This window comes from Drosophila takahashii, chromosome 2R (genome assembly GCF_030179915.1).
Source record: "Drosophila takahashii strain IR98-3 E-12201 chromosome 2R, DtakHiC1v2, whole genome shotgun sequence".
NCBI classification, from domain to species: Eukaryota; Metazoa; Arthropoda; class Insecta; order Diptera; family Drosophilidae; genus Drosophila; species Drosophila takahashii.
Genome location: NC_091679.1, coordinates 38870076 through 38884911, shown reverse-complemented (window position 1 = coordinate 38884911; position 14836 = coordinate 38870076). Strand labels below are relative to the sequence as shown.

Sequence of the window (14836 nt, the reverse complement as noted above, 5' to 3'; positions counted from 1 at the left end):
TTACTTTCTCAGTAGAAATCAATCGAACGAGATGGAAAGTTTACTTTTGCTGTGCTCTTGTCTGATCACATCGTTGATTTTTATCGAGGCGGAAGTGGATATCAATGTTGCTACGGCAAACCAGATTCACCAGAATCTTAATAGATCAACGTCAGCCTGCTCGAATTTCTGGAATTTTGCTTGTGGCGGTTTTAGCCGGGCCTCGAAATATGTGGACAACTTTGAGTGGGTCGAGGATCAGTTTGCCAGTGCGATGGTGGAGTTCATGGAGAGTCGTGTGGGAGAAAACGACACCCAGGCACCCCGACTAATCAAACAAATGCGATCGTATTATAGAGCTTGTACGGAAGACAAAAGAAAATTAAATGCGACCCATCCTCCAGAGGAATTTATGGTACGGTCTTCGCATCCGGGGAAATTTGTAGAGCGCGGCTTGAATGGCCTGTTTTTTGATGAGCGCATTGGAGTAGCCGCAAATGACTCCCTGCGACAGGTTATTCAGATCAAGATGCCTGAACCGAGTGCTAGATACAATAACCTGCGTGTTTTGCAGCTTTTAAGTTTAAATAAATCGAGGTATAATAACGGAACCGTCCAATTAATATTGAAATTGCAGGAACTGCAAGATAAATATCGGGTAGAGAATCCCATTGTATATACATGGACTTACAGTGAAATAAGACAACAAATCCCCATTGTTCGATGGCAATACATTTGTAGTGAACTATTGGGTTTAAACCACACTTCTAAAGAGTTCGATCGACTGATTTTCGAGGTCAGTGATGTGGAGTATTTGCGGGAAAGTTATCAGATCGTGGAGAATTTCGATCCCCTCCCCAAATATCTATATCTTCAAATGCACCACTTTGCTTTTGTCGAGGAATATCAACCCAGAGTGCGAAATCCCAGGAACTGCGTTCACCACATGCGAGCTATTCTACCCCTGGGAATAAATTATATCTACGATCGATTTATATACCAAAATCGGAAAGAGGACACCTTACAACTACAGAGGATGCTCGTAAATTTCAAGAAAACTTTTGGGAAATACTTGAATGGCAATCGCCTCCAGCTTACAACCCATCAATTGGCCTATGTGAGAGATAAACTAGATGGTATTCAGTTAAGAGTGGGAAATTTACCGGAGGAGAAATCCCCGGAGTTCTATGACAACCACTATGAGGTGGCTAATTTTACAGAGTCAAATTTCCTGGGAAATCTCATTGAGGCTTTGGCCTTACGGTCGCGTCTCCAGCATGCGGGTCTACTTAATCCGGAATCTAGATTGGATCTCCAGCGCTACTATGTCAACGATAATGTGAGGAAAGCCCGAACCTCTCCGTTCTATGAAAACGAAAGGAACACCATCACCGTGCCCATGGAATTTTTGCAATGGCCACTCTTCGATCACCGACAGCATTCCATCTTCCAGCAGAGTCTTTTGGGAGCAGTTCTGGCCCACGAGATGAACCACGCCTTCGAGCAGGATGGCATACTCTTCGATGCTGCCGGAAACGAGTCTCCTGTGGGCCTGGAGATTCGGGAGTCGCCTGCTTTCCAGGATGCCATCAAGTGTGCGGAGCGGAAACCTTACGTTTCACTGAAGGAACGCCTAGCTGATCTCAATGGTCTGCAACTGGCCTACGACTCCTTCTTTGGACTGGATCATGACTCCCGGAATTTGGAGTACCGTCCGTATGCCTTCGAGCGCGAGTTCTCCGCCCCACAACTGTTCCACCTGAGCTATGCCCAGTTCTTCTGCGGATCCCTGCCTCCAGTCATCGCCCACGATCGCGATGATGAGCGTGTGAACGTGAGCGTTGAGAACCTGCGTCAATTTGCGTACGACTTTAATTGCGAGGCGAATCACTTGTCCCACTGCGAAATGTGGCGCCCATAACCATAAAATGTAACACAAAATATATGCTGATCAAATGGGAAATTCCTCGGTATTCCGATTCCGCAGAGCGGTTTTAAATACAATGTTATAATGCAAAATACTAGAAGAATGTGTTAATTATTATAATTCACCTCTATTATTTTCCTGATATTTAAATAAACATATATGTGTAACAAAAAAAAAAGAAAATATTCCCAAAGAAATTAATTACAGAAAATAAGTGTCATTAAATTGTATTAATATATTCATGGGTAATATTGGCTAATCCTAATGGAAATAATCGAAGAATGTGTTAATAATTACACTTCACCTTTATCTTTTTCCTAATAATGGAATAAACATATGTGTAACAAAAAAAGAAAAGATTCCCAAAGAAATTAATAACATAAATGAAGTATCATTGAATTGTATTAATATATTCCTGGGTAATATAGGGTAATCTTTTAAAAATATAATATTTTATTGAAGATAATGTAAGTTTGTATGTTTTATAAAAATTTAAAATATTCTCTAAAAAAAAAGTCCTAAGTTAATGGTATCCCATAATCCAAATCCAAAATCCCCTCAAGGGTTTCCCTAGCTGCAGGGTATTATATGTCTTATTCCTGTTTAAAGTGGACAAAACCCATTTGGCGGCCCATTCAGCTTGAGTGTCAATTGCAGCTGACAGGCCATCGTAATCGCCTTCGCAATCACAATCGCTGCAATCGTCAATTGAATGCAAATACCGCAGAAAACGCCGGTCTCACCGCGAACTTTTCGCTCTCCGGCTCTCTTTTAGCTAGAGCTTTTCAACTTGTTGCGGTAGTCGGCAGTCTCAACAGTCAACTGGTGTTGTATCCTGCATTGTTGTAATGCGAGTGTGTGGGTGTGCTTTTCCGCAAAGCTCACATTTTCATCCGCCCCGTTGGCCGCAGTTTGGCGCTGTCTTTGGCCGCCTTTGGACGCGTGTGCCGTGGGTCCGTATCACTACCCTGGACTATCCGTAATCTTGGCTACCCGGCTGATGCTCCTCCGATTATCTCGCCATCTCCGAGTTCTCTACGAAAAAAAAACACAACAAGCGCCGCAGGCTTAATTCCGTTTTTCGTCTTAATTTCGCTGTTTTTCGTTCGATTCGATTGGTGTTTTCGGGAAGTATTCTATTCGATTCGATGCCATCTAAAATTAAACGTGTTCCCAAGTTCCTAAAAATGTGTCATTCCGCGATCGTGCGTGTGTGCTAAGCAATGCAAACAAATAAATGATAATGATAAAAAGGCGATAAACGTTTAAAGCTCCGAACAAGAAAAGAGGTGCAAAAAAGCAAAAAGAAAACCGCATGTGAGTGCGAGAATTCAGCAGTTTAGTACGGGGGAGCGTGGCACCCGAAGACCCTGACCCCCAGAACCCCGATTTAAGATTCAAGATTAAAGATTCCCAGCCTTCGCGGATCCCCAAAGATCCATTCCTCGGCCGGTGCATAACGAATTGGGCAAATATACCCGGCAGTCCGGGGCCATAAAAACATTCCGCAAAAGCAAAACGCCACGGGGTGGCGCACTGGTTCCAAATCCAAATCCACAACCAAATCAAAATCCAAGTGGCGATGATCACTTAGCAGCTTGCTCCCATTAGCAAACAATGGAGAAGTCCGCAAATAGACTTTAAATTGAAGAATAAACGTCTGATTAGACTCAATGGCCGTCGGATTATCCGCAGCCAGCTTCACAAAAGGCGAAAACAAATTACCGAGGGCGAGAAAGGGGGAAACCTCGGTACTCGCGGGGAAAAATGTATATTTTTTGATGATACACAGAGAAAACTGCAATTTACATACCTAGTTATTGGTTTTGTTTACAAATATTCCCATATTTTAAAGATGCATTTTCATTGGTTGCCTTTTTTAAAATTGGCTGTCGATCATATTTCCATTTTTAGGTGCATTCGTTTGGTTTTCCAAGATGTCAAATTAGAATATTAAAATAGAATAGAATTTGGTTATAATTTTGATAAGCTGAAATCTTAAAATACCTAGAAGAAACTTAAAATTTATTGAAAGGGAAACTTTAATTTACATTCTGATGATGTATTGAATATTAGGAATGGTAATAAAAGGAATTTCGTTTTCTCTGTCTAGAATGGAATTTCTTTAGGATTGTTTTTTCTAGTTTTGTTCCCCCCTCTGATTTTATTTCATATATGCAAATGATTGTGCTCCATTTGCATGTTTACGACTCGCTTTATCCGGATAAAGAGAGCCTCGAGGTGCTCGGGGACATCATGTCCTGTTCTGTTTTTTGCACCCCCTTCGCTTTCCTTCCACTCCCACCCATGTTTCCTGCATCCTGCACTGGGATTTTTTAATTAATTCTTATCCGGCAGGATGGGCATCCTCTCGCTTTCTCTTAACTGCATCGCAAAATTCTGTTCTCATGCATATTTTATATGTGCACCACACACCCCTACCACCCACACGGTGTGGTTTTTGTTGTTGTTGTTGCTATTGAGCAAAGATAAACATTTGTAATATTCACCCTTTATATTCGCCAGTTCCACTCGCACTCCCCGATTCATTAGGCCGCCCACCGCCCCCATCGGCTGCTTCTCCAAAAAAGGTAAACAGGGTATAAAAACACCGACTTGGGGCTCGGGACTCAGCAGGGCGCAAATTGTTTGCGACTCTCGAATATGAATTGTTAAGTAAATACGAAAATTTAATTATACTCGATTGTAAGAAGGCGAAGCGAACGGGAAATGTATGTAAGTGGGGGAAAACTTTTGGGGGACGGTGGCTTAAATTAGCAAATGGCTTTCGAGTGTAAGCACGCCAATTTCGAGTGGCTTTTGTTCGATCTACTAACTCTAAATGCACTTTGTGTGTTTGCAAGTGACTTACTTTGTTCCTTTGCCCTTTTAGTTCATTTCCTCCCTCCAAAAACCTTTACACAGAGAAAAAACATAGACCTACATCGAGTAAAGTAAATAAAATCTTTATCATATCGCAAATCATTTCAGTATTCAATATTGGCTCATTTTGAGTGTCATAAATATTAAATGTTAACACAAGCGGAATCCATTTGGTTATAAAAAATTAGGTTACAAAAACAACTAGTTAATTTGAGTCATTCATATTTCAATTAATTTTTTTTTAATTTATTTTCAACTCAATTAATTTATTTTTAATAATATAAATCGATTTATATTTATCTTCTTCAGCTTGAACAATTCTATTATAATAAATACTCATATTTTTTGTAATGCCCTGTAAATACTTATGCTGCCCACATAATTTTTCTGATTAAATTCTTGATTAGTTGGACATTTTTCTACACTTTTCCCTGCTAAGAGCCACTGTTTACAGAGCGTTTTTCTCCCTCCCGCAGTTAGCTAATTGAATTTTCTAATACATATTGATTGCTCCTATAGAGCAGCTGCTCGTAGTTTGCCCTCCATGATGCTGGCGGCCTGTCTACCTGTATCTTTTGCTATTATCTACCCCTTCTGCATCCAGTGCCCCTGGAGCGGCACTGCCATAAAACAGATAAAACAAACTTTGCATGAACTCATGAAATTTTAAAATTACATCATGTTTATGTATCTGGGCGTGAGTGGGTGGCATTATTATGCACGTGTTTTGGGTATCTCCGTCTCCATCTCCATCTCCATGACTCCTGACCCTGGATCCGCCCACCCACTCCACTTCACCTGCCATGCAACAGGCAATAAAATGCCCGCAGCTCCGTTGCCAAACTTGTATGAAAATTGCAAATGAAAAGGGAAATATTTTTGTTTTATTCTTACTTTATTCAACTTTCTGTTTGGGCAGGGCATAAAACAACTTTACGATTCCACACCCTGGGCCCCTCGTGGAAATCTAAAGCTGGCTGCGAGTTCAAAGCATCTTGAGAATTTGTTATGCCGTTGTAAGCCAATAAAATTAGTAAGCATATGAAATGAAGTCGTCTGGCAACGCGGCGTATGCTTGATATTGGTCGCCGTTGCTCATACGCCATGTGCACCCCAGATCTTTCCTTCTTTCATTCTCCTCTTCGCTAGCTGTGTTTGGTTTCGTTTCAATTTTCTTTTAATTTGTAAACTTTCCCCGTGTGGGTGTTTGTTTTGCTTGGCCTTAGAACGCCTGGTTTCACGGGGTGATGGTCGAGATGGTCAAGAGGATAAGGATGACGAGGCGTATGACGATGCTCGGAATCCGTATATTTATTTGCTCTCGACCGGCCAAGACCATAAATATCGATATGATAGCGCCTGACTGCGCCTGCTATTCCATTGGGTTCGATTTAATTCGCCTCGATTCAATGCGATTCGTTTCGTCTCGATTCGATTCGATTTGATTTGTCCGCCAGCTGACGCCGTCGCTGACTTCTGACTTCTACACGCTTCGCTGGGCGGGCTCGTTCATTCATAAAGCTGCTGCCTTCCTGCTGCCCCATAATTTTTATTACCATTCGTGTTTTTCAGTACGTTTAATTTACGTGGTTTTTATCACGGAGCACACTGTCATTTGGCATTGGCTTAAGGTCTTTTAATTGATATAAAGATAATATTATTTTGCACTGAGGGAAATGCAGTTGGAAATGAACTGGAAAATTATACCTAGCACTATAGAATAATATATGAAAACTGTAATTTGAGTTCTTTGGCTAACTTACATTTGCATGATTTATTTAAATAATTCAAATGTAAAGGTATATGCCCTATTTTGTAATTTATGTGTATATTTTGTATACCTATTGTTTTTCTGTTTGCTTTTAATTATGCTGGCTTATTTCCGACAATTTCCGAGCAATAATTTCATTATTCATTCATAGATGAAATTTATGTGCATATGATTTTTAATGAAAAGAATAATGCTTCCATATTTTATTGTCACATTAAGACCAACTATTGAATAATGCTTTTATTGAGGAAGCAATGAAATATGTAAAAGCTTGTTGGGCTATAATAATCTTGCAGTTCGAATAAAAATTTATTCACAACTGATTCATTGATTAAATAAATCCATTCATGTTTATTTGATGACTAACAATTACATGTGTTGAATGATTTTCTGCCAGTGGTGTTATAAAACATGGGGAAGTTCTTTGTATTGCATTGTTCCTGCACTTTCAATGCAATAGGTTCGTTATTAATCGACCAATTTTGATGGCCCAACGCGCATGTTTCGGATTGCATGTCCGTCTTCGTTAGCCTTTCCATTGCCCACATGCCGATTGCCAATTAATTTTCATTTGTTTTGACACTCCATAAATCATCAGTGGAACAGCGAATTGGAGAGCAGTGTGCAGTGGCCAGCGAATATTAGGCATACGCCCTGTTGCACCAGCGGCAACCACGACTTGCCCACGATTTATCCGAAATTGGGCGCTATTATTATTTACATTGGTCAAACAGTTGAAATGTTTATTTTGGGCCGCCAGGGCGGCCAATTGTGGCGCATTTAGAGGCCAGATTAGTCGCCCCACCATTGGCTCCAAATGACACGGATGCTGATTATTGCGATGATCTTGGCGATGATCATCAGCGCGGGGTGATAACCACAAGCACGCGCTCGTCCAAATAATGCGCTTGTTTGCCAAGCCCATAAATAAATCGCTGCCTCTTTTTTGGATGGAGAGCTTAAGATTGTGGCATGACGACTTCTATGCCAGATGTTTGGCCATTTCGGGATTGAAGGCAAATATTTGCACACCGAAAAGGGAGCGAGGGAGCAGGGATTTGGGGCAATTGGGGGGGCGGAGTCGGAAAGGCCATTTCCAGGATCTGCTTTCAATTTAATTGAATACGCAAATAACCAGTAGGAAATTCATCTGCAATTTTCAGCCTTTTGGAACTTATGATTTTTAAATAAATTTAATTTTAAAGTTCACTTCAATAAGCTATACAAAAAGTTATAGGAAAGTCTATATATTATATGTTTATGTTTTATATGCTTTAATTTAAAAGCTTTAAATCTAGTATCTTAAATACTGACATTATTTATATATTTTTGGACAAACTAAAATTCTTTTGAGATTATTCGTAGTTAACTTTTCTATTTGAATACATTCCCTGAAATTAAATAAGAAAATTAGAAGTACTTCATTAAAATCTAAATAAGCAGGGTTATCAATTTCACCATTATTTTTAGAGCATTTAAATTACTTTAAAGGTCACGAAGAAGGAAATTATTCCAAAGAAAGCGAGTTGGAGCTCTGCAGGGAAAAGAGGCACCCACGTTAAATTGTTTCGGGCGGATTCCTCGGCTAGCAACGTGTTGCAGGTGCAGCTGGTATTTCCTTTCTCCCGTGCCAGAGATCAAAGTGGCTGGCGGCTATTTATAGGGCGTAATTAGCTGGTCGGACATGGCCCAGAATGCCCCCTCCATTCAAATGCACGACGAACCCTGACATTCGCTGATATGGCCCGCAAACATATGTAGATATGCAGGGCTCAAATGTTATCTCATCTCATCCCAACTTGACATTGACAAAGCTCCTGGCCATCTCATCAGCTTCCAGCAGAGCAGTTAAAGCGGTTGAAGTTAAAGCTCTGTGCGTGAGATGAGATGAAATGGGATGTGATGAGACGAGTCGGCGACCCGGGGAACAGCTCGCTGCCATGGTATTTGTTCATTAATAAATAACTTGACACTCTTTGTTTTAATCACTGCGAGGCAAAGGGGCGAAGGGGGATGAAATCTCTACCCAGTCCACGGAGCACGTTGCCAGGTGGAAACGCACATGCACCTGGCTACACATCTGTCACAGCCTCCCCTGCCTCAATTAACAGATAAAGTTACGGGCGCCGGCTAGTTTAATTACTTTGTTGCTTAATTGTTGCATGTAATGATTATGCGTGACTGGAGCTTTTATGTGTTCCATAAAGTAGCCGTAAAGTTAGCCCGCATTCCTCGAGAAACTCATAACGGTTAAAGTTTTAAATGGCAGAACTTTCGCCTTGCCATTAAACTAATCATAAGATAGTTCTATCCCTCGATAGATTTCCGAAACCCGTTTGAATCGGTATCTTTATCTCTGGCCTGCAATCTCCATTACGTCGGCTTACAGCAAACATTATCGAGTTATTGCAGCTAATGGGGATCTAACGACCCTGGACGACCCTGTAATTGATCGGGGTGTGCGGCCCAAATATAATGACAGACGGTCTGGAGCGATTTTCGTTCCGTTTGCCATATAAACCGTTCAATTACGCGGCTTTTTGCCATGGAAAAGTATTTCACCTCGTTCCTGCCCTTTTGGTTACCCATCGACAACAAAAAAAAAACCCACTACGCTGTCCATAAAGATTGTGCCCGTAGTTATCTACATTTAATCTGAGAACCCACGCCCATAAAACAGTCCCACACAGGCACGTGATTTTCTCATGTAGTATTTGAAGAGATTTTTTTATAATTTGTATATATTAACATAAAAGACGAAAACAACTCACCTTCGAGGAAATGGAGAGTGTTTTTCCGAAGATGATCCACTATTTTGCAAAAATACATATGGCAAGGGGATGCTTTATTTATTCATTCTCCTCAATCAACACAATTTGGACCCTTGAGTTTCGGCCTTCTATATATTCTGTTGAGTCACTGCAACCAAAATATTTAACCAGCAGGCAAATAAATGGTTTTTATAATATATAGCATATCTATATCTCTATATCTCGGGTTCGGGGTCTCTGGGTTCTGGGCTCTGTGGCTTGGAATCTGATTTGTGCTGGTTTTTTCGGTGGCCAAGACTCTTTACTTTAGCTGATAAAGAATGTTTCTTTTTTTATGCCACTTTTGGATTATTTGCGCAGATTCGTTTAATTGCGCATCGCACGGCGGAGAGAGAGAAAGTGCCCGCGGAGTGCCAGAGTTCAGGAGCGGAGACGCCTCGCTGACAGGTTCCTGCTGACATCCATATTGCAGCCATCACCAGGTTCGGGCTACCACATGGCCGACGACGACGATTTGAGGGCACTGGTCGACAGCCTGGACGACGCCTCGCAGGAGGACCTGGCCAAGGTCATCGCCAACTTCTCGGTGGACATGCTGCAGCGGGCCAGCGCCCTAATTGGCGCCCAGCAGGGGGACAGCGGGGGGCAGCTAAGGAACCGCACGCAGGAGTGTCTGCAGCAGCAGCAGCGGGAGGAGGAGCAGGCGTCCCTGGAGGCCCTCGCATCTGGTGGCAAGCGGGTGAGTTTCCAAGGACAACGAGGTTGGTTCTTGCCCCTCCGATGAGGCATTAATTCCTGAGTACTCCACTTATTTTGCCATTCCGTCAATAGAATATTTAGTACTAATTAGCAATCATCATGCTTGTCAATCCACCAACTTAGTTATTTAACGCCACTAAACTCTGTAATTACAGATCGATAAGCTGATTGCCGACATAGTTGATCCATTACTAGCTGCTTATTGAAACAGTTGATATGATTTTAATAGTATCTACTTATTAAATTTGTGTAATTAAATCCAAGCCAAAAAAACTGTAAAGATCATTATTATTTTTTTCAGTCTTGTAAATACTAAATACATAAAAAATATATTTGAATTCCAAAGAATTAATAAATGTGTCAAGCGATATTGACCAACTGCTTAATCTTTAAATTGTATAACAATTCATTATTTTCAATGGAATAATAAACTTTTTTATGGCAATTAAAATAGGAAACGAGGAAACCTATAAAGATTCCTTAATTACCCATTGTTTGGAGAATGAATTTATTTCGATTGAAAAATTTCCCAATTAATCGTGCTCGCTAATTGATCCATCTTCTTTCCGAAACTAATTGCCTTCAATCCATCCACATGCCAATCTCTTCCATTTCAAGCAAAAATATTGAAAATCCGGCAACTGATTTAATTTTTTTTGAAAATATTTTTGCATTTTATTTCCGGAAAATGCAGCAGATATTTATTTATGTATTCCTCTTGGCTGTAAACAAAATGGAACCCAAGGAAACCCACTTGACGCTGCATTTGGTCGTTTTTGGGCGCTTTTGTTTATCACGAATGCACGATCAAAGAGGCAAGACGGCGAAATTCAAGGGCGTTATTCCACGGAAATGTCATAAAACCTGTGAATGAAGAGCCTAATGGGTGAAAATCAGAAGTGCAAAGACAAATATTGGCGGAGTTCCCCCGGCATGTTTGGCTTATTCGTTGACAGCTCATTTTGTCGCGTGGCTAAGTCCGATCGCAATAGCTGTCGCAAAAGCTTAGGCTTATCAAAGAGACCCGACCCATAAAAGAATTGACAATTTCGCCGGAGAATTCTTCGACGAGTCTCAGGTTTTTGGCGTCACCTGATAAGACCAATATAAATATCAATGGAAGCTCTGTTTCTAACACCGCCACCAGCGCCCACAGCGATTAATTTGGCGGTACGAACTGGACTGGGTAAACAATCGCCCGGTCGGTCGTATACTTAACATTAATATATACTTTGTGTATCCGTCTGTATGAAATTGTTTAGCACGCCATTGCAAATATATAAATAAAGCCACGGTAGCCACCCTGCTGCTGGTGATTCTTTTTTTTTTCGTTTTTGGGAATATACCCAAGCGATAGATTGCCCACGCTGTGTGTATAGAATTTGGAAATTCAATTGATTAAAAGGAAATCTACTATAGATTCATACGTCATGCGTCAAAGATATAAAAGTTCAGGACCAAAGCTGAAGAAGCCATGATGATATTCTGTCAGTTTTGGCTCATAAATCTCGTGTACTCTGATTTAATGGGTTTTTTGGGTTAGACTAGGTCAGGTTCGTTTGTAGAGAGAGCCGCCAAGAAGGGAGGAACTTAATTACTGTGCTGCCTTAGCACTAAATGTTTGCAAATGTTTACCCAAGGTTACCCAAACTATGTTTTCTTAGCAAATCTTTGTATATTCATAGTCCGAAATCGGTTGTTGTTTTTCACAGATTTTACAATGTCCCAGCTCATTCGATTCGGTGCTCTGTTGGCCTCGAACAAATGCCGGCAGCCTGGCCGTTTTACCCTGTATCGAGGAATTCAAGGGCATTCACTACGACACCACAGGTGGGTATTCGAGATTCGATATGGAATATCTGTTATAACATTATTCTACATCCTTAGATAATGCCACTCGCTTTTGCTTTCCGAACGGAACCTGGGATCACTACTCGGACTATGATCGCTGTCATCAGAACTCAGGTTCCATACCCTTAGTACCTGACTTCTCGCCCAATGTCGAACTGCCGGCCATCATTTATGCCTGTGGTTACTTCCTAAGCTTCGCCACCTTGGTGGTGGCCCTCATCATATTCCTCAGCTTCAAGTGGGTTTTAAAGTCTAGATATATATTAAAATTAAATTTCTAACTAAACATTCCTTAGAGATCTGCGTTGCCTGCGAAACACCATTCATGCGAATCTGTTCCTCACCTACATCACCTCAGCCCTCCTGTGGATACTCACATTATTTCTGCAAGTGGTGGGTTAAATCCCATGATAAATTTGCTCTTCCATTAATTAAAAATGCTCTTAGATAACCACAGAGTCTAGTCAGGCTGGCTGCATAACGCTGGTCATCATGTTTCAATACTTTTATCTAACCAACTTTTTCTGGATGTTTGTGGAGGGTGAGTTCAAAGGCGGTATCAATTGAATTCGATTGGTTTTATCATTGCTTTTTATTATAGGCCTGTATCTGTACACGTTGGTGGTGCAAACGTTCTCCAGTGATAACATTAGCTTTATTATCTACGCCCTGATAGGATGGGGCTGTCCGGCTCTATGCATTTTGGTGTGGTCCATTGCCAAGGCTTTTGCCCCGCATCTCGACAACGAGCACTTCAATGGGGTAGGTATATATGGTTATAAACCTGTGGAGGCCAGCAGGAGCAGCATAAGTACAATGAAATAACCCATTTCGTTTGTGTGAGGTTTTTCTGCTTTACAGCGTACGTGTGCGAGTCTAGCAGCGCAGCGGCAGAGAAACTGCCTATCCGGTGGGCCGTGCACGCTGCTTCTGCTGGCCACCACTGTTTTAAACAAAGGACTAATTTATAAATATTTTCGGATCTTTTCCCTAGCTGGAAATTGATTGCACATGGATGCGTGAATCTCATATCGACTGGATTTTCAAGGTACCTGCCTCACTGGCTCTGCTGGTTAATCTAGTATTTCTCATACGCATCATGTGGGTAAGTCCAAAGTTTAGCTCAAAGTTGAAGGAATTATCTTAACGATTGTATTTCATATCTCAAAGGTGCTCATTACTAAATTACGTTCCGCTCATACCCTTGAAACGCGGCAGTATTATAAGGCCTCGAAGGCGCTGCTTGTGCTGATACCTCTTTTTGGGATCACCTATCTGTTGGTTCTAACTGGCCCCGAACAGGGCATCAGTCGAAATCTCTTCGAGGCCATAAGAGCCTTCCTCCTCAGCACACAGGTAGTTACCATTTCCTTGTTCCCGTAAAATCGATATGGCTATGTAAATTTCAGGTCAAATTTACCTTCAAATTAAAATTGATCTTAAATAATGTAAAATCGATCTACGTTTCATATCAATTTTTTTGGGAGTAGGTATATATCTAAATCTGAAATATCTTTTCTAGGGTTTCTTCGTTGCTCTGTTCTACTGCTTCCTAAACTCTGAGGTTCGCCAGACGTTAAGGCATCGATTCACGAGATGGCGAGAGAGCAGGAATATCCATCGGAACAGCTCCATCAAGAATCGCAGGTGGGCTAAGCTAAGCAATCATTGAAGGCGACTGCACTCATTTGGCATTCTAACGCATTGTTGTTGTTGGACTATATAACCCTGGCTCTTTCGACATATTGGCTTTACACTGTTTGCACTATTCGATTGATGTGGCTTTGGCTGCTATTGTAGTTGATCGCTGTTGTTGTTGTCGTCGTTGTTGTCATTTAACCAATTAATTTCCATTTCAGGCATCGCGCCTCAAAAGACTACTCGCTGCGATCGCGAACCGAAAGTCTACGGTGCGTATATGCAATGCTCATGTATAAAGCTTACTTTTCCTCTAAAATTGCTTCGACAAAATACTAACCCCAAAGCTAAATTGCACCTCTTTCGCTTAAAGTACTAACACACATGTTCTACTGAATTTGTCAGCCTAAAACTCTTCTTTTCTTCGCTTTCTGAATTTTTAATTGTATTTTGCATGGTTTGTCTTCTGGACACCTTATTTGTTCTCATTTATTTATTTCCGTATGTTTCTGATTTCGGGGTTCTCCCTTTTCTGTTTATCGTTTCTTGTAGACTGACCTCAACAAGTCCTGTACCCACCGGACACTATGAATGAACACCACACACAAAAATGTATACGACACAGAGATTTCCCCCCACATATGTACATGTAGAGCATATCCTTTTGTCCATAAGTATTGCATGTTAGTTTACACGTTAAGAGCTCAGATTAAAGTATTATATTTTTTATAAACGAACAGCAGGTTGAATTGGTTTTTCTTGTATCTTACAAATAATTATAATTGATTTTCAGCACGGAGGAATGTGTGATCTGCCTGCGTCCTTCGCCACATACGAGATTGGGATCTCTACAACGCTACCACAGCATCGATATCACAGATTTTGTCTAGGCTTCATTTCTCAGGGGCATTTATGTAGTCCTTTTTGGTGTTGTAGATCCGATAAAGTCTATATCATTCCTTGTTGTCATGGCAATTCGATTAGACGGGCTTTTAATCTGGGCTCATCAGAACAAAATAATTTCCGGAAAACGTCAAAGGATTCAACCTAAAGCGTTTATTCCTGAAGATATTTCGACCAGGGCCGCTTCAGGCTCACCTGCATTATCAACTGAAAATGAAAAACGGATAAGTAGGATATAATCAAGCAGACCGCACCAAAACTTACCTACAAAAGAAGTTCCAAGAGCTGATGTCACTTATCTTCTCATGTCCTACAGGTCCATCATCAAAATATATAAAAAACTTTGGCCATCCA

General features: G+C 41.0%; 2 protein-coding genes across 7 annotated transcripts; both read left to right on the top strand.

Annotated features, from left to right (window-relative positions):
• The first annotated feature begins 20 nt into the window (after positions 1–20).
• On the top strand, positions 21–1900 carry Nepl10 (Neprilysin-like 10). The gene has a single exon (XM_017147248.3). The coding sequence runs from the start codon at positions 32–34 to the stop codon at positions 1898–1900; it is 1869 nt and encodes a 622-aa protein (XP_017002737.2). The 5' UTR covers positions 21–31.
• A 934-nt stretch (positions 1901–2834) lies between these two features.
• Positions 2835–14788, top strand: Dh44-R2 (Diuretic hormone 44 receptor 2). 6 transcript variants are annotated; one of them, XM_070212485.1, is made up of 12 exons: positions 2835–3195; positions 9692–10070; positions 11803–11920; positions 11978–12179; positions 12238–12334; positions 12389–12482; positions 12543–12703; positions 12936–13046; positions 13112–13297; positions 13464–13588; positions 13801–13851; positions 14373–14788. In XM_070212485.1, the coding sequence occupies exons 2-12, from the start codon at positions 9828–9830 to the stop codon at positions 14467–14469; spliced, it is 1485 nt and encodes a 494-aa protein (XP_070068586.1). In that variant the 5' UTR covers positions 2835–3195; positions 9692–9827; the 3' UTR covers positions 14470–14788. The 6 variants fall into 6 exon arrangements, with proteins under 6 accessions (XP_070068586.1, XP_070068585.1, XP_017002717.2 ...); XM_070212484.1 differs by having other exon boundaries at positions 2835–3223; XM_017147228.3 differs by lacking the exon at positions 14373–14788 and adding an exon at positions 14132–14309 and having other exon boundaries at positions 2835–3223.
• The last annotated feature ends 48 nt before the right edge of the window (positions 14789–14836 follow it).